This window comes from Paramisgurnus dabryanus, chromosome 5 (genome assembly GCF_030506205.2).
Source record: "Paramisgurnus dabryanus chromosome 5, PD_genome_1.1, whole genome shotgun sequence".
Classification (NCBI taxonomy): domain Eukaryota; kingdom Metazoa; phylum Chordata; class Actinopteri; order Cypriniformes; family Cobitidae; genus Paramisgurnus; species Paramisgurnus dabryanus.
This window is the reverse complement of record NC_133341.1, coordinates 9,064,893-9,087,467: the sequence shown is the minus strand read 5'-3', so window position 1 is coordinate 9,087,467 and position 22,575 is coordinate 9,064,893. Positions and strand designations below refer to the sequence as shown.

Below are 22,575 nucleotides of genomic sequence, written 5' to 3'. Positions count from 1 at the left end.
CATTTATACCAATGCCAATAATGATGTTAGATGTTAACAGGAGGGAATTTTTCTTTAGACAGTGACCTCATTAGAAAACACAGAGTGTTTGTTTGATTGTCAAGAAATCTTTTGATTTTTTAATGGTATACAAAGATATAGACCCAGAGTCAGCGCACAGATGGATAGGGATAAACCTGTATAGTAAACCAGAATATGTGGTATTGATTTTGACCCCAAGCAAACAGATCAACACCAAGCTTTCATTAGACATTGGACTTGATGTAAGTAAGACAAATTAACGTACATACCACATTGATTTTTTGTGTTCAGTCAATGGAAAGGCAGACTCAGATGTTAGCACCATACTGTATGCTGGTTTTAAATTGGACACGTGCCCTAACCAGATGTTATGAGGGTAAAGCAACAAGGAATTTCTTTATTCTGTCTCAAATACATGATGCACAGGTAGCTAATGCAATGTCAGGATGTGTCATCAGACCTGTTTCATCACCCAGGGTGTGATTAGGTGGAAGCAGGTGGAAGCAGAAGTTGTTTAAAACACTTTATTTTTACTACTCCGTTTGCTGCCTCTGATTAGCAGAAAATGCACACTTCATCTTCAAAGATCAAATGTATTCTTGTCTTGTCATGCAACAGTTTCGTGTTGTGTTGACAGACAAACACCTGCCTATCCCTAGAAACATGTCACACACTTAAACATTTCCTGTTGCATACCATGTATGCATGGGCGTAAATTTCATTAAAGAGCACCAATAGTCCAATTCACGATTTTACATTTTCTTTGGTGTGTAGGTGTGTATTAGTACATGTTAGCGATATGCAAAAGGTACAAACCGAAAGTAAACGATGACGCGAGTTATCGTCCCCAATGTAAATCTCTTTTCTTGGACTACAACAAACACACAAATTGTAGGCAACAATTTACTTCCTGGAATTGATGATGTGGATAAGACCCACATTATTATAATTCCTCCCTGACTCAGCCTGTAAGTTAACTCCTGTTAGCATTGCATTTTGAGAAAATCTTTCAAACATGGTAAGGAGCGAGACATTTCTGGCTGACGTCAGAGGTATTCAGGCCAATCACAACGTACAGATTAACTGGCCAATTAGGGACACTTTTCAAATCCGTGTGTTTCAGGAAGAAAGTGAACACTGAAGCTACAAAAATGTATGGTATGTTGAAAATAATGTGTTTTTAACCATAAACCACACAAACAAATTGTATTATACCAAATACACAAAATAATATTGTTTTCAAAAACATCAAATTTCTCCAGAGCAGTTTTTGAACGAGACACAAATAATACAGCCAAATCTGTACTTGTAGGGATATGTGTACACAAAGAAAAGCCTAATATGCTTCTTCAAAACCATTTATTTATTGGTATGTTTTTAAGGTTATTTATAATCAAGCCACCAATGAGGCAAGGAAGGGGGGACTACGGAAGCCAAGAGAGGCCATAATTAACGGCCATAAAATTTATTCTTGCTTGTTATTTCATGATCAAGACTTAACTTTCTCGCAATCTCGAGATAACAAAAGCTGATTTCTTGTGATCTCGACTTATTTTTTTCATGATCTCAGGATAACAAAACTTGTATGTGATTTCAATATGATTAAACCTTATGTCTACTTACTGTAACGTTTTGTTTGGATACAGCAAAAGCATATTTAGCAAAATATGCATGGAGCTATCAACAACTTAGATTTTACTTGGATTCGGGATTCCCTGAAGCTGAAGTAGGTCTTGGGAAGCACTGTTTCCTCACAGCAAGAAGGTCCCCATTTGGAGCCCCGGCTAGGGCAGATGGCCTTTCTGTGTGGGGTTTACATGTTCTCCCTGTGTCAGCGTGGGTTTACTCCGGGTACTCCGGTTTCCTCCCACAGGCCAAAAACATGCAAGTTAGGCAAATTGGAGATGCCAAATTGTTCTACCCCAACTTGTGTAATAGATCTATGTCAGTAATGGACAATTTGTTAGTCGTGAATTTAGGGGCTGTCTCTAAAGTTACACATTAATATACAAGTCTCTACTTTTATCAGCATTTAAATGGAATCACTTGCAGTCAACAAAACCAACTGTATAGTGTTCATGTGGTTGTCAGCTATAATGCACACTTTTTAGATTTTTGATATTTATTAAACTGTTAAATGCTATTAATTATAGAAACGTGTGCTTTATAACTTTAAAGATTGTCCCTAAATTCTCGAACCACAACTGTCCAACTTTATTAATGTATTAAGTCCATCAAGAGCAATTAATAGCTGCACTGGTGGTGACTGCGAAGACCCCAACTTATATGCATCAGCAGTCCACTTCAAAATACACAAGATATTATACTAAGGGAATAACGTCACGAGATTTGGATTATGTCAGGATAATGAGAAAACAACTTTTGTTATCTTGAGATCATGAGAAAATTAAGGCATGATTACTGAGAGCACCAGAAGGTTAATTCGTGATCATGAGAAAACAAGAAAGCAAAAAACTATTTTTTTTTTTGTGCCGTTTGCATTTGTATTGTTTTACTACTTACACAATTAGTTAAAGTATATATCTTTATATTTTTATAATAGATGTGGTGTTTAATGATCATTTTTAGAGGGGACAACGTTCAGACGGGAGAACCTGTTTCTTGCTTTCCCTCATACTAATTTTTTTTACATCTCTCAGTGTTCTGTGACCTGCGGAGAGGGTGTGGCACGACGCGTGGTCACATGTCGGATTGGCGATCAGTGTACTGGAGAGAAGCCGGAATCACACAAGCCCTGCCGACAAGGATCCTGCCATGGTAAGCGGGGTGTGGGGTTATAGTAGTAGCAGGCACGTGCACACATAGACTTCAAAGGGGGCTTGAGCACCTGCCCTTTTTATTCCTGGAGAGAAAGTGCCCTTTTTTTCTGGGGTGCTTTTAAAAAAAAAAAAAAAGATCTTTATTCATATAACAACTGATGTCTGTCTGTTTCTTGTGTTTTTTACTTGTTACTTATTTAATTTAACATGAATTTATTCAGAAATCATTTAAATGAGATTTAAACTCTTATATAAAGAAAAATAGCGCTATTTGTGGCACACAAACGGTTAACAGATGAGTCCCGCCTCCAAAATTCAAATCGCTAATATGATTGGCTTTACCTTTCCTTAGTCCCGCCTCTCTAACTTACTTCGCGTTATGATTGGTCTGTCTACACTCGTGCTGCATCATTCGCGCTTCAAGCGCCAAAGCTCAGCCCGAACGAGTCGCGATCATGTGCATGATTATGCAGGCAGCTACCGGTAAGTGTGTGAGGAAGAAAACATTCTTATATTAACAGTTTTATGCACAAAATATGGGACACGTTGTTACACATAACGATTCAGGGACATTGTTTTCCATGGCAATCCCATATTAACCTGAAGAGTTGCAAACTTGTAACAGTGTAGTGTATGTAGTTTAAACAGACTGCTCATAAAATAATAAAGCACAAACAATAAAATAATTGCTAACTGCAGTAGTAAGCTTTTTTGTTTGCGTGTTTTTTTAATGGCTGTTAAGTAAGTATAATGTGTTATACTGGAGTGCTGGAGTAGATTGGGAAGAAATCTGATGGTTTAGTATTTTACTTGCCCAGTCAGAATTTTCACTGACATCACAAAAAAGTAAAATATAAAATACAAATAAAATAGGCCTCATCTATATTTGCTGTTTCTGACATGTGTAACCCTAATAAATATGAAACCTAAGATTAAAGGTGCCATAGGATGTGTTGTCATAATATGTTAAATTGTTCTTTGACAATTACATAGAAGGTATGTTGCTTTATTAAGTGCAAAAATTATCCAGAAACGTTTTTACATGTCAATTTACAACCCTAGAATTTGTCATTTGAATGAAATGGTCTATTTTTGCCCTATTTGAAAGGGTCATAAATAATAATGTTGAGCTCTGCTCTGAGGCTCATGCCAGAAGCTCACATTAGTAAACAGACCTTATATTTTGAGCCCTTATCAGACAAAAATACATTTTGAGTAACAACTAATCAGCTAAACGCTAGCATATGATATAGCATTTAATGCAGTTCTAAACGTAGGTTCGGGAGGAGCCTAAACATTCAGGCCTGTCAATCATCATCATCATCATGGGCGTATATAAGGCAGCCTTTAGGCCTTCCTGTCCAGCTGCTTTCTTTTCCGGATTTTGGCCCCGCCCGTTTCCGGAATCACGTCTACACAACGAGCTCCAGGCTCCTACTAACTTGGGAAATATATTTTTAAATACCAATGCAGCAGCTTTTTTAGTACCCGCTCACTACCGCCGTAGTTGATGTCAGGGGCTGTGCTCAATATTTTTGCATTTCGGATGTTCTTTTACACGACAACCGCATGCTCGATTGCAAACGCTGTTTGACAATGGCGACGTGACATCATGCGCTTCTGTTAATTCCGTCTACGCATGCGCGATCGACCAAAACAACAATGGCGGCCCACAGGACTGTGTTGCACTTGTTTTCACGTTTATTAATTCATTTTACATCAAAGCTAACAATCATCGGAGCTTTATAATCCAGAGTTAATCGTAGTGAAACCTACCTTATTGTCAATTCAATCAAACTGCTCGTTTTTTCGTTCTTCTCGATAGTTTATTTTTTCTCACAGCTCTGTAGAAGAATTCGCTACACGCTCCCGCGTTCTTCCATCCAAGGCAACACTGCATTCCACTGGCCCCGCATGCATACATGATATGACAGTCTCCGCGGACGGGCAAGGATGCCCACGCAATGGTCTACAACGAGCCTCCGCTTTTCGCGCACACGTCTCAGGCGAAAGGCATGACGCGCTAACTGTTGCACTTTTCTTTGAACCGACAGCATTGAGCAATTGAATTCAAAAAAACCCAACACAAAGCTAAGGATAGAAAAAGTCGTCTGTCGGACTCGGAACAACCCTATTGTTGTAACACAAAACTTGACACATATAAGAACATGAACAAAATAACAATCTCATAAATATGTCTTTATTAAACTTTCATTTCATTTACGTTTTTACTTTTCAAGCAATGCAGAAATCGGATTGTAGTTATTTCCTCATCCAGGGTACATTTTATATAAATATAAGATAGCCTATCTCGTGTTTTAAATGGCAAGTTTCTATACTTCATAGTAAAAACGCATATACATTAAATAGCATTGTATTGCATGGATCAATCAAAGAGATTTGTTGCAGGCTTGCCTGCTCACACGGGCTCGCCACGAGTCCGGTTAAGTATTATTTAAAGCTGATCTTTCTGTCGCTTTATCTCTACCGCAGTAGGGATCTCAGTTCACATTTATCCTATTATTATCAATTTTCTCTCCGTTACAGAACCGCCGCTCGCACTATCACGGTAAGCTAGTCCACTTTCATCAACCTAATAAGCATATAATGTTTATTCAATAAAGATATTGCTTCTTCATTGCTTTAAATATTATTCACAATTGATTAGAACATCTCAAAAAACGCGGTTCGGTTGATGCTTAGTGCTTAATTAACAGGCGACCTAACCCCGGTCTCATTGCTATTCACAATTTGTCCAACAGCCAAACCTCAGTGTTTATTAAAACATTTAAACACGCTTCGCAATTTGAAATTGTTCTTCGGTATTGTCTCTCATCGCCGCACCATTAAATTGATATCAGGTCATTAAATATCACGCCACGGAGTTATGCCAATAAACTTTATAGACTTTATGGACTAAAGAAGATTTGTCTGTATTAACTCACCTCGTAACCAACTGCAGGACTTCATCCCTAAACGCCGGTTTCTACTAGAAGCGCACATAATTAGCCTTTACCATTGAATAATTTCCACCTGTCTCACCTAAAGTTCATTCCCTCAGCCGCAGCAGCAACCACAAACACCGCTCCCGCACTTGATTTCATTTTCAATCTCAAGGCCACAGCAGTTATCTGACCAACCGCAATAGCGCCAGTTAAAATCCATTTCTCACTGCCGCAGCAGTGTTCTCGGACTCCGATTATTCACCAGCCCCAGTTAAACTTGATATTTCTCCACCTCAGTAATTTCGTCCTCTCACGATACTTTGTCAGAGAAAATTGTCAATTTTTTCTATTTGCAGTTGTGATCCCGGTTTCGTCCCCTCACCCAGCTTTTAAAATAATTTTACTTCATTGCTTCAGCAATGAATTCGGCCACTTCTTTCACAATAATTCGTCAGAGTAAATTTACAATTTTTCTTCCACAGTAGTGATCCAGCCTCCATCCTAACACCCAGCTTTAAATTTATTTTACTTCATTGCCGCAGCAATTATTTCGGCTGCTTCTCCCTTGATAATTGTCAGAGAAAATAACTTTTTCCTACCACATCAGTGATCCAGGTTTTCTTCATCACACCCAGCTGATTAAATTATTTTTACTTCATTGCCGCAGCAATGATTTTGGCTGCTTCTTTTACGATCATTTGTCAAAGACCATTTTTTATATTTCTCTACCGCAGCAGTGACTCCTGTTTTCGTCCTCACACCCAGTTTCTAAATTAATTTTACTTCATGGCCGCAGCATTTATTTATTTTTTCGGCTGGTTTTTCACGAAAATCTGTCACAATGTTCTTATTTTCTCTCCCGAAGAAGTGATTCCTGTTGGCGTCCTCAAACCCAGCTTTTAAATGAATTTTACTTCATTGCCGCAGCAATGATTTCGGCTGCTTCTTTCACGATTATTTGTCAGAGAACATTTTTATATTTCTCTACCGCAGCAATGATCCTTGTTTTCGTCTTCGCACCCAGCTTTTAAATAAATTTTACTTCATTGCAGCAGCAATGTTTTCGTCCGCTTTTTCACAATAATTTGTTAGAAAATGTTTACATTTCTCTACCACAGCAGCGATTTCTGTTTTCGTCCTAGCACCCAACTTTTAAATTAATTTTATTTAATTACCGCAGCAATGTTTCGGCTGCTTTTCACGATAATCTGTAAAATATATATATTTCTCTACCCAGCCGTGATTCCTGTTTATGTCCTCCAGCCTCTTAAATTCATTTTACTTCATTGCCACAGCAATGATTCGGCTGCTTACTTCACTATAATTCGTCAGAATTTTTATTTCTCTTTACCGCAGCAGATCCTGGCCTTCGTCCTCACGGCCAGTTTTCAATAAGCTTTATTTTAAAAAATGTTAGGGGCGAGAGGGAACTTTCCGCTGTCATCAACAGTCTTAAATATAGTTTATGAACTTCTAGCTCCGTTCTTGGATTTTTTGTTTTGTTTAGCTAAACTTTACTTTTGAGAATTGATCACAGATTAAAGATCAATTGTTCACAAAACGAGAACAATTGCCGTTTGCTCTTGCGTTTGTAATAATTTTTTCATACAAGAGTGCTTCTACATTGCTGATAGCACACATACACGTCTATTTGATGTCTATGCTACATTTTCACCTGCAAGATGTAATTTTTGATGATTAAATTGCACATCTGCAATACATGACTCGCCCTTCTCAAATTCTCACTATACACGCTGCAGAGATGTGGTGCGTGCGCGACGCGAATGCTCTGCTCATGAAACTGATCAACGATTTTTCTATTGAATGCCAAATTCGGAAAGTTTGACTTTGGTTCATAAAAGCAAAGCGGCTGGCTGGCAGCAGGCCAATTGGGCGGCAGGCTGCCGGGAAATTTTATTCCAGGTTGTTATGAGATGTTTACTCACCCAGATTTTTTTTTTTTTTTCCCCAGAGCTCCAGATCCTTCTAATGCTTTTTCATTCGTACCCGTGCTGTCTAGGTGTCCAAAGGTGTCATTTCAAACGCATCCCTGATAGCACACATACATCTCGAAGATGTCTATTTGATGTCTGTGTTTACATCTGCAAGTCACATTATTTAGATTGTTTGCTCATCTGCAATACGTCTCTGGGACTTTTCCTAAAAGATGTCATAGACATATTAAAGATGTTTTTGATTTATAACGTATGTAAAGCAGCTCTTTCTAAGACCTTTATAAGATGTGTTTACACACCAAATGTATTCCACTTCTCCAGATCTTTATCAGACATCTTACAGTCGTACCTGTGCTATCTGGGATTAAACGGTGCCGTGCTAGCTGCAAAGCTAAGTGGATCACGTCTTTGGGCTTTGATCTCACAGCGTAGTCTACGTATTATAACAATCGAGAAACCCTGCTTTTTCCCATAAACTGACTGGCCGCAGATGCATATTCTATAACATTCATATATTTTTTATACATATTCACGCTTTTTCAATTGCGAGGCGATGAAACAAAAATTTCAGTCTTCCGTTCCAGTTTTAATTTTCTTATTTGTTGACACTTATATCAACGAGAAACCCCGGGACCACTAGCTTTCTTTATCTGCCCAGTCCCACCCGCAGCAAAGGTAAGCTGCATGCTCCCACAAGGTTCGAGTTGGGTCCCGCTGGTCCCACCGGATACCAACCTCTTAACACAGTTCTCTAAAGTAAGCAGACAAGCCCACAAAATAGTCACAAGATGTTCTTATTTTGCGTTTTTCCCCCTATAGAAATTTATCATAAATAATATAGTCTGTTGCTCCAAAAAACGTGTTCACGATTGTTTCCAATGTTCGTGTGTTTTTTGCGCAGTTATTTGTCAACAAAAATCGAATTAACATGTTGGCTAATTATCAACCACAGTCAGCCTCTAACAACCTTTCGCTCGATACGCATTGATTTCAGCAGTGATTTTGTCCTGCTCATACTACCACAGTATTGATCCCAGCCGATCGCGCTCTTATTTAACAGTTGTCGCAACCTTTTTTCTCACTGCCTTAGTAGTGATCTTATCCCGCTCGCTCCGAAGCCCCAGACAGCGCATTTCCTACTCCCGCAGGAGTTATTATTTGTTTATTTGACAGGGACCATACAAGCATACATAGTTACAATACATAGCCCGTAACTGATGCGTAGCATATAGTGTTTATAGCTAGAGCTAAAATCAGCCCAAATTTCGCACACTTTTTCCGTATAACTTTGCTCACTGCAGCAGCAGTGATTTCATAACGCTCGCACTCCCGCAGTAGTGATTCAGCCTTGCTCCCGCAGGAGCCCCAGTCCGTTCGCTTCCCAGTAACTCCCGCAGGAGTCTGAAGCCAAAAAATTTCGCACAGCTTTTTCTGTATAACTTTGCTCACAGCCACAGCAGTGATTTCATAACGCTCGCACTACCGCAGTAGTGATTCAGCCTGCTCCCGCAGGAGCCCCAGTCCGTGCGCTTCCCAGTAACTCCCGCAGGAGTCTTAAGCCAAAATTTCGCACAGCTTTTTCTGTATAACTTTGCTCACTGCCGCAGCAGTGATTTCATAACGCTCGCACTACCACAGTAGTGATTCAGCCTTGCTCCCGCAGGAGCCCCAGGCCGCACGCTTCCCATTGACTCCCGCAGGAGTCTTAAGCTGAAACTTTGCACATCTTTTTCTGTACAATTCTTTCACTGCCGCAGCAGTGATTTCATCTTCGCTCTTACTACCGCAGTAGTAATTCAGTAAGAGGAAGAAGAAATGGTTTGATGATATTCTACCCATTTTTTGGGGGGGAGAGAGAGGATAAATCTTACAGACCTTAATTACTCGCAGGCTCCTGCTCAACTTGCTGTCCATCAAACACTCTTTTGGGGGTTGAACTTGTGGCTCGAGCCCCAGCCTCAGGTTCGCTCTCTCTGAAGGTTCAGAGCTCAGGTACAGAGCTCCCTTCGAGGACAGCAAGCCAAGTTTGTTTACCATTAATCATTAAGACCTGAATGCGCAGGCGAACTAGTGAAATGCAGTTCTAAACGTAGGTTCGGGAGGAGCCTAAACATTCAGGCCTGTCAATCATCATCATCATCATGGGCGTATATAAGGCAGCCTTTAGGCCTTCCTGTCCAGCTGCTTTCTTTTCCGACATCCCTCCTCCTCCCCATCTCCTCCTTCACTCTCTCCTTCACTCTCTCCTTCTTCCTCTTTGCAGTTCCGTTGCGGGGGGTTGAACTTGTGGCTCGAGCCCCAGCCTCAGGTTCGCTCTCTCTGAAGGTTCAGAGCTCAGGTACAGAGCTCCCTTCGAGGACAGCAAGCCAAGTTTGTTTACCATTAATCATTAAGACCTGAATGCGCAGGCGAACTAGTGAATTGGCATGTAGCGCTAACTCAGCAGTCACAAATTTGGTTTTAGCATTTTAACAAATTTGTAATTAATGTGTAATTTAATGTTTTCAAAACATGCACATTGTGTAATGGCTTCCTTTCCTGCTCTATAAACCTACACTGTAAAAAAAATCCGTAGAAATTGCAGCTGGGTTGCCGGTAATTTACCGTAGATTTACATTTATGTTATTTACTGGCAACATTTTGTTCAAAGTTAAATGAACATTAAACATTTACAAGTCTTTGTCTTTACAGAGTAAAACTAAAAAAACAGCATCAAGCAAAACATTCTGGAAAACAAAATCTGAAGCAAAAAACAGAAAAAGGTTGATGATGATTTCTGGTTCCCAGAATGCTTTGCATGAGGCTGTTATTGTATAGTTTTATTCTGTAAAGATAAAGACTTGTTAATATTTAAAATTTATTTAACTTTGAACAAACTCTTGCCAGTAAATAACATAAATGTAAATCTACGGTAAATTACCGGCAACCCAGCTGCAATAACATTGTAATTTCTACGGAATTTTTTTACAGTGTAGACTACTAAGGAGACCATGGTGTCTGTGTGAAACTTAAACAATTGCGTGAGTTTGAGGAAGATAAAATTAATTAACTTTTTTAATATGTTTTTAAAAGAAAGTCAGAATTGCGTTAATATATATATATATATATATATATATATATATATTATTATTTTATTATATATATATTTTGTTTTAAAAAAATTAAAAAATATACATAATTATGAGAAGTGCCCTTTATTTCACTTGAGCCCCTGCCCCTCAAAATGTTTGTGCACGTCCCTGAGTAGTAGTGGTGGTATTAAATATTTTTGGTACTTTAAAAAATGATCTACAGATGTAATTTTCCATGTTGTCAGCAGCTCGGACTATCCTTAACACATTTTATAACACATCTATCCTACTCGAAAAAACATTTGTTGAGTGCTAATATTGCTAGTTACTGTTAAAGGGACACTTCACCCATTTGCATTAAGCTTTGTATAGTTAGAACCACAGTCATGCTTTTGAATGGTCGTGCATCATTTCCTCATTTGCCGCTGAGACAGGAGAAATACAGATTTCAATGTTGCACTTCCTTCTTTCAATGATGTAAAAAGCATCATTTTGCATCATTGAAAGAAGGAAGTGCAGTATCTTTGTTGAGGGGGTGAGACTACAAACACCCCTTTTCTCTGTCAAATAGGCACCAAATTCTAAATGTATGTTACATTTCGACTACAAATATGACACACTATCAATAAAGATTAATGTTTCTACGGGTGAAATGCTCCTTTAAGATTAGGCATTAAGATTTGTGCTCGCAGTCCTTTTGTCCATACAGTGTATGTCACTTACCATGTCACAAAAATGGTATGCTAGTAAAATCGTCTGACAGTTGGCAGATGGCAAGACTTAAAAACACATCCAAATAATACAGAGTGCCTTTTTTCAGCCATGCAATATTCTACCAGTCACACAATCGCAAATCACAAATCGCACGAACATTTTGCAAAGGTCTCTCAGTTTCCTGCCACATTATTTCTAACTAATATCCTTATTGATTCACACTAATATCTTAACTGAAGCAGGACATTTGTTACTAAAGTGATGTTTTAGAATCCTGGGCTTTGAAGTAGTTTATCAAAAAAGTGCTTCTGTTTTAATTATGCACAATTAGTGACGATGAATAGCTGCAATAGTGTGTTAGATATATACACTGGTAAGAAGGTGTATTCCATATTTCGAGCGAGATGACGTGGATTTTGTTCATGACTTTCACCAGATTTAAAATATGAGCTTGAATCATACAGCACACGTTGTTAAAACCAGTGCCATAAAACCAAAGCCGTCTTGTGGGGGGGGGCTCAGGTTCGCTCTCTTTGAAGGTTCAGAGCTCCCGTCGAGTACAGCAAGCCAAGTTCATTTACCCTTAATCATTAAGATCTGTATACGCAGGCGAACTAATGAAATGGCCACTGGCCATTGGCAAGTGTGGTAAACAAGTTCATTTGAGTCTTTGCTTGTATAGTAGATATTGCACCTCTAAGTAACCAGCCTGTTACAATGGTCAAAACTGCCACGACTTACAGTACTGGCCATTTTAGTGTCTAATCAGTCATGCTGTTCAGTCAACAATCACAGATTTATATAGAGAGAATGTAAAACATAACATAATGTACACATTGTCTGTTGCTTCATCACTGTTGATTAAATTATTCATGGTGCTCTGAAAACTTTTAAATCACAATTATTTCCCAGAATGCCTTTGTGCTGGGCGAACTGTTAACTGCTCTCTGCTGAGCTCTAACTACTTGTTTACATCAGTTTGAGCTCTGCGTGTGCAGTGAGCATTTATTTAGACAAGCATAGTGTGTGCAAATGCCCTTCAAAATGTTCAGTTAGGTCATGCAATACCTAAAAGCTTGAACGATGTGAATTTTTCTCAAGATTTGTTTTTTATTAGCAACAGGTTCTTTTTAAATTGAATGCCAATTCCAGGCGTTTGCATTTTTCAACCACGCAAGCTACACTTTGTATACAGTATTTCCTTTTGTGCTGAAGTGATCGTGTTTTACAGTTAGTATCTGCAGCTGTGACCACACATCGAATGAGTTGAATGGGTCTGGCTCTTAAAGAGACTATTTCACTTCTCATGTGAATTTCTTTGAAATCTTTTATGATTAAAGCCATCTATGCTCAGCTGGTCAGCATTATTTGTTAGAGCACAGTGTGATATTGACTCCAGTGGCAACAGTTAGAAATAAAGAATACATTTTTAATGAATTGTTTGTTCAGTGTTTTTACTAATGCTAACTAATGCAACCTTAATGTAAAGTGTTACCGAATAAATCTTACATAACAGGAATAAAGTGGGCAAAGTTGCTTGCAGACTTGCTAATTCCTATTTAATGGCTTAAGGAACACTGGGATGATATAATGGATGATTATAATAGAAGGTTAACAAAACACCTACAAATGGTACTTATTGTCAGGATCCTGCCAGATCCTTGTTGGTATTTAGATCTAGTCAGCATGGCAGGGTTCTGACAGTACAATGTTCTATGTGGGAGACGCGTGGTTTTAGTATTGGTTTATTCTGACCACGCATTTCCCGGGTCTCGTCACTTTTTCCCCGATCCCTTACATGTAATGATTTCCAGGTGTATGTAATTTATTTTGTCCCTATTTAAGAGTCCTTGGGCCCTATCTTGCACCCAGCGCAATTGACTTTGTCAGTGACGCATGTATCATTCGTATTTTGCACCGGCGCACAGCGGGTTTTTTCCTCCACAGACGCACGTCGGCAAGCTAGGGAATGAACTTGCGCTCCCTGGGCGGTTCAGCACAAAAAAAGAGGCGTGTTCCGGCGCAAACCATCCCTGATGCTATTTTGCAGTTTCAAAAAACAATTGCGCCACTGACCAGAAAAAAAAAGTTTAAAGTCAGTGGCGCAGCGATGTCCTCTGCTGGCGTCTGTGTAGAGGCAGATCCACCTCCCGTTACACGGCGTGCACGATTTATGCTGGCAAGCTTGGGATTCCCCCGTCTCCTGACATCATTGTAGCACTTGGCGCAACGATGGGGATGCCAGCTGATGAGACAATTGTGGCTATTTCCTCTCACGCCTGTTTAACCTACGCTGATTTGGGCGGGTTTCTCCTATCCCCATACAAAACAACTTCTCTGTCTTTGACTGCTTTTACAAGAACGTCGGTCTCCTCGGCTGTAAACCGCTCCTGGCGTACGCCTGGTAAATCTGTCATAATAATAGCAACCAGCCATGGAACTTGCGCCCTTGCGTTTAAAGGGAATGTTGGATAGCGTTCTGATTGGTTTATTTGACGTTACGCCCAAACCACACCTATGAATAATGAACCTACTTCAGACCAACCCCTTATTGATTTGCGCCCGGCGCAAGAGTTATTTCTCCCGCCGGGAAAATAGCAACAGCGCCCAAGATCCGCCACCACAAACTCACTTGGCGCTTCTTCAAAAATCTACCAGTGAGTTTAGCAGTGTATATCTTGTATTCCTGTTTATGTTTAGTGTTTTGGTTTAGTGATAGTGTTTAGTGTAGTCTTGTTAGATTTGTGTTTTCCCTGATCTGTTTGCCCCCTCGTGGTTTTGTTTTTCTTGTTGTATACCCTGTTTGTTAATAAAAGTCCTGTGTTGTCTATCCATGTCCACGCTTGGGTTCTTCCCCAATCCGAATCCTGACACTTATAAGACATGACTGTGGACTTTTCAAACGAGTACAAAAGAAAACTCTTTTGGGAGCTTGAGACATTTAGCTTCTTTTCATTTGTTGAAAACTAACCAGTTGGTGGTGGAGTTGGCAACAAATAGTCTGTAATACAAAATAAAAATTGGAGATGTGATCTTTTCATATAGGACCTCTGGGTCTTTTATGAGATTTTGGTATTTATTGGATATGACTTCTAGATAAAGGTAGAAACAGTAGGACAAGGTGTGGAGATGGGACCTTGAAAAGCTTCAAGCTAGATTTAAACATGGATTGCTCACCTAAAATTTCAGCTGAAACACTGCATTATAAGTGACATATGATCTGTTCCAGTGGAAAGTGTGTATTAAGAAAGTCCAAATTTTAGTTAAATTCTGATATGGAGACATCATAGAGATGGCAATATCTGCATATACTCAGTGAATACATAAAAATTGCATATGAGGCTAGAGAAATGATGATTATTAATATGTGACGCTGGACCACAAAACAAAAAACAAAATTTTTTTCACCCAAAAGGTAAATATATAAGCAATGATGCATTATTTGTTAGGATAGGACAATATTGGGCCAAGATACAACGATAAGAAAATCTGAAATTGAGATTAATCATTTTAATATTGAGAAAATCACATTTAAAGGGCCCTATCATACACCCGGTGCTATGCAGCACAAAGTTACACAAGTGCATTTGCGCCCATGGGTGTCTGGTCTGAAAACAAGCTATGTTCGGGTTAATTTTTCAGGCAACTAAAATAGACTACACCATTAACCAACTAAAACCTGGTCTAAGGTCACTGGCGCAATACTTTTTTTATTTAAAGAGCCCATTAGTAATATGCGCCTATAACACATATGGATCATGTGCACACAAATGTTTTTAAATATGAAAAAATGTAAGGATTAAAATGTAAAAGATTATTATTGAGTCTCTTGGACATGAATGAGGACAGTTTACAAAGAGCTGCAAGAGCTGCTGGCTGGCAACTTTTTTTTAAACGCTGGTGAGGAAAGAGTTAAAAGGGATGAGAGCTGAGACTCTTATTGGTTTATTGCACATTAAGCCCAAAACACACACATTAATGATTATGAGAATAGGAACAACCCTTTTAGACTGTAAGCTAGGTGCACAAACCATTTTTCCCATTTTTAATTTTTGCAATAGTGGATTCGGACAGGCCCTTTTAGACTGTGCGCCGTGTGCTTTAGACCATGTGCTAAGATCGTTAAAATAGGGCCCAAAGTCTTTACCACGCATATTAACAATAAAAAGGTTTGTTTTAGTGCTCTCTACTAGCTTACAGCTGTAATGACCTTGTTGACTGATTGGGGAAGCTTCTACTGTACATAAACCAGGGGTTCTCAAAGTTTACATTCAAAGGTCCAAATCTGAATTCTCATTATTTTCATAGGTCCGGAAAAACTGGTTATTACAAAAATTGTCAAGCATGGTAATAACTTTATGTAAATCACTTGTTTATATAACAAATCAACACAAATAGTTTGGGAGAAACATAACAAGTGTATTTTGCATTTAAAGTAAAAACATTTTTTAAACATAAACACAAAAAATATGCCAAATGTAACCAGGTGCAAAATACAGAGCAACCTAATTAGAGAAATGGCAAAGTTTGTTTTCCATCAGATGCATAAACCATGGCAAAGAAGTGTGGTTGGTTGGCGGAGACAGGGGCGTAGGAATGAGTTTTACATTGGGGGGGACACATATCGGAAACCTGACAGATCCGTTAATGATTTGAACAGAAATATGTCATACACTGCAAAACATTCACCGACATACTTTATTCTACTAAAATGATATAATTAACGTGTTCACTTCTAATCATGTTCAAACTTTCCTTTCATGATCAACAATCTAAAATCACCTCACCCTTCATATAACACCTACCTGGAGCTCAGTGCTAGCTCTCCCTGCATTACCCTCACCAGTGTCACCACTGTTAGTTTCCAGCTGAACTTCATCTTATCTCTAATATGAAAGTAGTGGAAATGGACAAGGTATAGAAAAATCCTGATGGGAATGTCATGAACAAGCAAAAAACACACAGACAGACTAACTCATCATGTTCTTTTACAATCATCATCCTAAATACTGTTTTTAGTGTCAAATCGCTTTTCTCCATTACATTACTGGAAAGTCTGCCATATTTTCGCCAGCCTTTGTTGGCTAGTAAGGTTAATAGTAACAACGTTTACCTAGCAAGAGTGTAGCGTTACTAGTTAAATGTTGAATCACAACATCAGCTTAATATCAACAAGTCTAAGGCATGGGTTAAAGTGAAATAAAAAATCACAACGTGGCAATTTTAACATGATAAATTATCTATATGGTATTTTGAGCTAAAACTTCACATATGTTCTCTGGGGACACAAAAGATTTTACATTTGAAATCTTAAAAAAGTCTGAACTGACACTTTATGTAAATAGGTGAGACCAATAGCATTTTAAGGAGAGATGTTTTAAACTGCTTTAAAATTGTCAGTTTGCATATTTTAAATGCCATTTTTAATCTCTAAAATATACTTCAGTATTTACTTCAGTAAATACACTTTCAGTGCATGTTTATATTTTATTTTCTTCTGATTAATAGTAAGCTACCACTTTTTTTTCTATTAATGCAATATTGAAGTCTCATGTGGCATATATTGCCAACTGTCACTATAAAATATAGGACCAAAGGTGGGCTACAGCAGCAGTGCAAGTATGGTTTTGTGTGAATATACATTGTATTGTTTTAAACCATTTGTCAAAATGATAGTTAATCTCCTAATTTATAACTTTTATGCCTACAACATATGGTAGGTTTATTAATAGTTTGTTAATTTACAGCTTTACTTTTTACACAGTCCTTTAATTGAACCATTCCCTTTACTATATGTCTAAAACAAACTTGTGACTCCTGCACTAAGGGTTAAAAAAACGTTATCCCCTTCATGTTAATTTTTGTGACAAACTAAAAAAACATCTTACATAGATTTTGCTATTTAAAACACACGTACAGGCTGTGACTCACGCACGAAAATGTCCAAGCAAAGTTGGAAATGCTTTTGGGGCATTTCAGATTGAGGCGAAACAGCTACAGTAAATTACCCACTTTATAAAAAGAAAATATGAAATCGTATATCACCCCTGTAATGTACACTCGACGGGACGGGGTCTGTGATTGGATGACAGGTGTCGGTGATCATTATCATGTGCCGTGATCAGCAGCACTTCTGCTTATGCTGCGGGTTCGACTTCGGGCAGCGGTGCTGGAACCGACAGGCGGATGACATCAAAGTACCGTAAAGGCATTTCGATAGCAGTCTCCTCGTATGTTTTCTTGAATCGCTCTCACAGGATTTTGATTTCATCTGCCTCTAGGTTCTTGTGACGCCACATGAAGTTTAACAAACATGTACAGTCACTGATTAGATCAGCGTATCAGTTAAAAAACGGGACGCGAGTGGTCATGTAACGGGACAAATCCCTAGGCATACAGTGCAAAGACACCAATTTTACAAGCTTCACACACTACAGTCTGAAAACCCGGAGCGAAGTGATTACAGAATGCTTACAGTGAAGAGAAGAACATGCTTTTGCTCCACTCCAGGCTTTGATCAAATCCCGCTTAGCAAGGGGAATACACGTCGTCTTTATGAAAAGTGAATTTAAAAATTTTGCAATTGACGAAGAAATCCATGGCTTACGTTAGACATAAAATATAATTATCCTCCTGGACAAAATTTATACCAACTAACATTTCCTTTCTTTCTTTTCTTCCCCAGTAGAAAGAAATCATTTAAACTGAACTGCTGCTGTCTCTTCATATTAACCTCAGACGACCTGTCGCCAGCTTCAGACCCCACTAGCCGTTGAGGGGGTGGGGCGGGCCGGTGAAAAGACGCTGTGTTGCGCTTTCAAAATAAAAGCACGCGAGTTAAAGATTTTAAAATCAAATATTTTTCAAATAATTTTTGGGGGGGACAAATGAAACTGTCTCCAATATTGGAGGGGACACGTCCCCCCCGTCCCCCCGGTTCCTACGCCCTTGGGCGGAGACACTGACCAAAATTAGTGGTGCACTTATAAATTGGCTGATGATGCTTGCTATGCTTCTCAATGAATTACGGTGAAATGCCGTTACATCCAAGAGCCAGGGGGCGCTCTCGTGCAGAAACTCAATATGCGCTGCAGACGAAGAACCAGACACACGCAGCTCTAGGAAATGTTTTAAGGATATATTTATATTGCTGTTCTTCAAACCTTTTCAGGTATTTTCATGATAATAAAGAATATGTATAAAGATTATGTTTGACGGGTGTTGCTTTTTCAAATGCATGTTATAAACGACTCAAACTAACAGTGATTTCAGATCGATAAAAACTTACTGATCAAAAGCCGTAGTACATGAAGTAGCTGTGCATAATATCTGGGTGTGATGGCTACAACGTCACACAGGACATTTTTAAATATCTCGTTTTATTTTCGGACCAGGAATACTCTTAAATCTAAAAAGAAAAGAAAACTAAACTAATGGTTTACCAGTTTAATATGCATTTGTAAAGTAGCAAATGCACACATTTAATCAATCAGATAGAAATGAAAGTACTTGTAATATGAAGTGAACGCGGGTCCGGATCAAGTTCCCGTCGGGTCCGGGTCCGGACCGGAGTCCGGACTTTGAGAACCCCTGACATAAACCAAACTTAAATTGGAAATCCCCTAGTAATGGGTAGAGTCATATACCTATCTAATTCGGTCTTAAAAGTATTCATTAAATTCATGCCTGATATTTGTTTGTGATATTTTGTTCATTGGATAAAGGAACTGTTTGCTATTTATGTTCAGCCGCTGATACTGTTTTAAAGAGCGGATACTTACTGTATGTAGGCAGTAAAAAGCCAGTGGTTTCAGGGCAGAGCTACAGTATAGTTTCTCTATTTGGACTCCTGAGAATTTTTCAAAATTTGAAGTGTTAAACCCTTTTGATTTCTATTACAGATGAGCCATGCGGAGGTGACAAGTCCATATTCTGCCAGATGGAAGTTCTTGCTCGTTATTGCTCTATACCGGGCTACAACAAGCTCTGCTGTGAATCCTGCAGCAAGAGAAGTGGCACTTATACTCATATTTCGCATGAAGCTGCCGAGACAGAGGAGGCACTTCGCTTTGGTTCAGCCTCCCAGCTTCTGGAGACGCTCTCAGCCAGTGTTAATGGATCTCTGAAAGTCCCTCAGCAGAGTCAACGAGAATCCTTGTCACAAGGCCAGCTCACAAAGCAGACACCCACTCCCGCACCCCGTAAAGCCAATGTTGAGAACAACAAGACACAAAAGCGGATCAAACATGGTGCTAGGAATCTGCCTGCAATGTCGATCCACAGCCCACGGATTGAAAATGGCCCTAAAGACACTCTTTGGCAATTGGAAAGTTTTCACGAGAGTCAGGGTCCAACAGCATTATCTGAGGTAGAGAGATGAAGTATAATTTGTCTTTTTTCCTCTGGACTCTCTCTCTCTCTTTTGTTTTTTTGTAGATATAGATGTGTAACATTCATCTTTACTATCAGATCAATCCGTGATGTGTTTTAAAGAGAGAGTAAAGTGCTGGTTCACTTTGAAATATTCTCAGTTCCCCGCCAACAGTATTTGATCACACGCTGTTGTGATGTGCCAAAGTATCTTCTTACCAGCTCGTTCAGTGGGGGGGGGTCGAAAATCTTACGTACAGTATAGAGACTCCAAAGTGGTACTTAGTTAGGAAATGGTTGTAGTTATATAAAACCTCAAAATCCTAACAGATTTATTTTTATCAACTCCAAACTTGGATTTGTTTGACCAATATTTATGAACGTTCCTGTAAATACTGTATATGGCAAATGTCAGTATTATTTTTTTCAAAAAAAAAAACAAGCTGAGGATTTTTGGCATTCAGGAGCATAATGGTGCTTTTTATAGACGATAACTGTTCAAAATAATATGTTTCCACCCCTGAGTGAAACACTGAAGTTTATGTATTTTGTTTATTTGTCAGCCTGGGAAGCAATCCAGGAGCAGACTATACATCAGCAAAACAGACATAAAATATAACTCTTCAAAGTGTTTCATACATTTAATAAGCCACCTCTCAGCAAGTATTTCGTCAAAATTATTCTGACTCACTATTACCCTAAAGTCTTGTTAAAAATGTTTTCATAAACAACCTGTTTCCCTAAATTTAGTTTTTTACAGTGTTCAGACATCTCTTTGAAGTTTACCTCTCGGATTTTCCTATTTTTTATTTGGATTTATTGAAATCTCTTAGTTTGTTTTAAAAATACAGAGTGTCAACATTGTGCCAACAGCAGCTTTATCTGTGATATTGGAGACCCATCATGTGTATTGTAAGATGAATTGGACGTTTAAGGCTAGATTTGAAGGAGTAAAGCTGGACTTTCTGAGGATCTTATTTTATGAGACATTGCATGAGATTTCTCTTTTGTCTGAAGAAGAAGAACGCTATTTATTTTTATAAAGAAGGATTATATGTCTCAACCACAATGCATCTGACTGCAATACCAAGGAAGCCAGTTAATCTATCAGTGGAGTTCATCTGTTTAAAATCGTACACACGTTTGCCTCCAGTGTTGTACTGTTTAGCTATTGTATATACCATTGAGAACTTTAGAGTATTTATTAAGATTTAAAGTTCAACGTCATGTTTTATGTGCAGCAAATTTGTCATTTCAGACCAAAAAAGAAAAAAAATCCAACCCAAAGTCAGTTTAATAGGTCTAGACTAAAGCTTCCATTGGATAGCAAAAGTAGCTCATATAGTAAATACAAACAAATAAAAGTAGGTCTGCAATTAGCTTTTAATGTTTGCCTTTTTGTTATTGTTGTTTTTTAAACACAATAATAAACACATGCTCATTTTCGAGATGTTATAATAAAGGAAAGCTGTTCCACAGCAGTTTTAGAATAGAAAATTATAGAGAAACTCTTACACAAAGCTGTGAATAACAGCGGTTCACTCCAATCCCACACGAAACTGTGTTTTACAGTTCATTCGTAGCTCTTACTAATAGAAAAATGACAAAATGATTGTGGATTTTGATCCTCTAGAACAGGCAATTTGTGGACATTCAGCAGATAAGCACGGATGTCATTTTATTGTTGTTCACATCTTGTCGATGAAAGATTTGCTGCTAATACGATCAACAAGCTTTCAGAGGCCCAAAAGTAAACAAGTGCTAGTAGATGATATATTGACAATCCCTGAGCCACAGACAGAGATAAAATACATGTGTATTTCCATGTCCTTTCAAGTATTAATAATTTTCTTGCTTAGAAAGTCATGTCATGTTCATAACGTCACGTCTCTTTGTTTTTACCTGTACTTTTGTTAGTTGTAATGGAAGTGTACACTACTGAGGCTGTTTGTTGTAATGGGGAGCACATAGCAATAAAGAAAGTAATGAACACACTGTCTCTTGAGTGTATTTAAAAGTTTGTATATATATTTATTTCCATTTCTAAAATATTTCATGGGTTTTTATTTAATACCTTCTTTAATTATAATTGTTATTTTCCAAGCTGTGAAGCCAGAAAGCCTTTCAACAAACATCAAATAGAAATTATTGTTTCATTCGTCCAATGTACTAAAGTAAAACTTTATTAATTCTCTGCATCTGTATTATACGAGTGGAGCGTAGGCACACTTAAGGTCGTACTGTTCTTACATTATCTGTCTTCCGAACAACTACAAATTAAATGCACTAAAAATGACTCTTGATTGAAATGTCCTTTATTTAGTCCCAGCGGATACTCAGAGGGACTTCTCTGTGGAAGTCAATTAGATCACTTAGGCAAACATTTTATTGAAATTGCTTGAGAGCACTACCCTGGAGATTTACCTGATATGTTCATACAAAAAGTATAACCTGAGATGCCAGTTAACTTTTTGAGATTCACATATCTTGTGGCAGAGTTATTGAGAGAAGCTCTAATGTCTCTAAAGACCTATTCAAATGAATGAGTCCACTATCAGGCCATATAATGTCATGAATAGTATTTAAAAGAAGCACACTTTATTCAATTGAGTGTTATACAATTCCAGACAGACATTTAACAATGAGGTTTACCAAAATAGTTTTTTTTTTCAAGGCAAACATGATGTCACTGTGAAATAAAGGAGTCTACTAAATTTCA

The 22,575-nt window shown here is 38.3% G+C and overlaps 1 protein-coding gene across 3 annotated transcripts in view; it reads left to right on the top strand.

Annotated features, from left to right (window-relative positions):
• Positions 1 to 21,841, top strand: part of adamts3 (ADAM metallopeptidase with thrombospondin type 1 motif, 3) — a 169,963-nt gene extending 148,122 nt beyond the window's left edge. For all 3 annotated transcript variants that reach the window (XM_065267191.2, XM_065267190.2, XM_065267189.2), the window contains 2 exons: positions 2,682 to 2,799; positions 19,388 to 21,841. In XM_065267191.2, the coding sequence (XP_065123263.2) occupies positions 2,682 to 2,799; positions 19,388 to 19,866 (597 nt within the window). In that variant the 3' untranslated portion in view covers positions 19,867 to 21,841. The remainder of the gene's footprint in view (positions 1 to 2,681; positions 2,800 to 19,387) is intronic.
• The last annotated feature ends 734 nt before the right edge of the window (positions 21,842 to 22,575 follow it).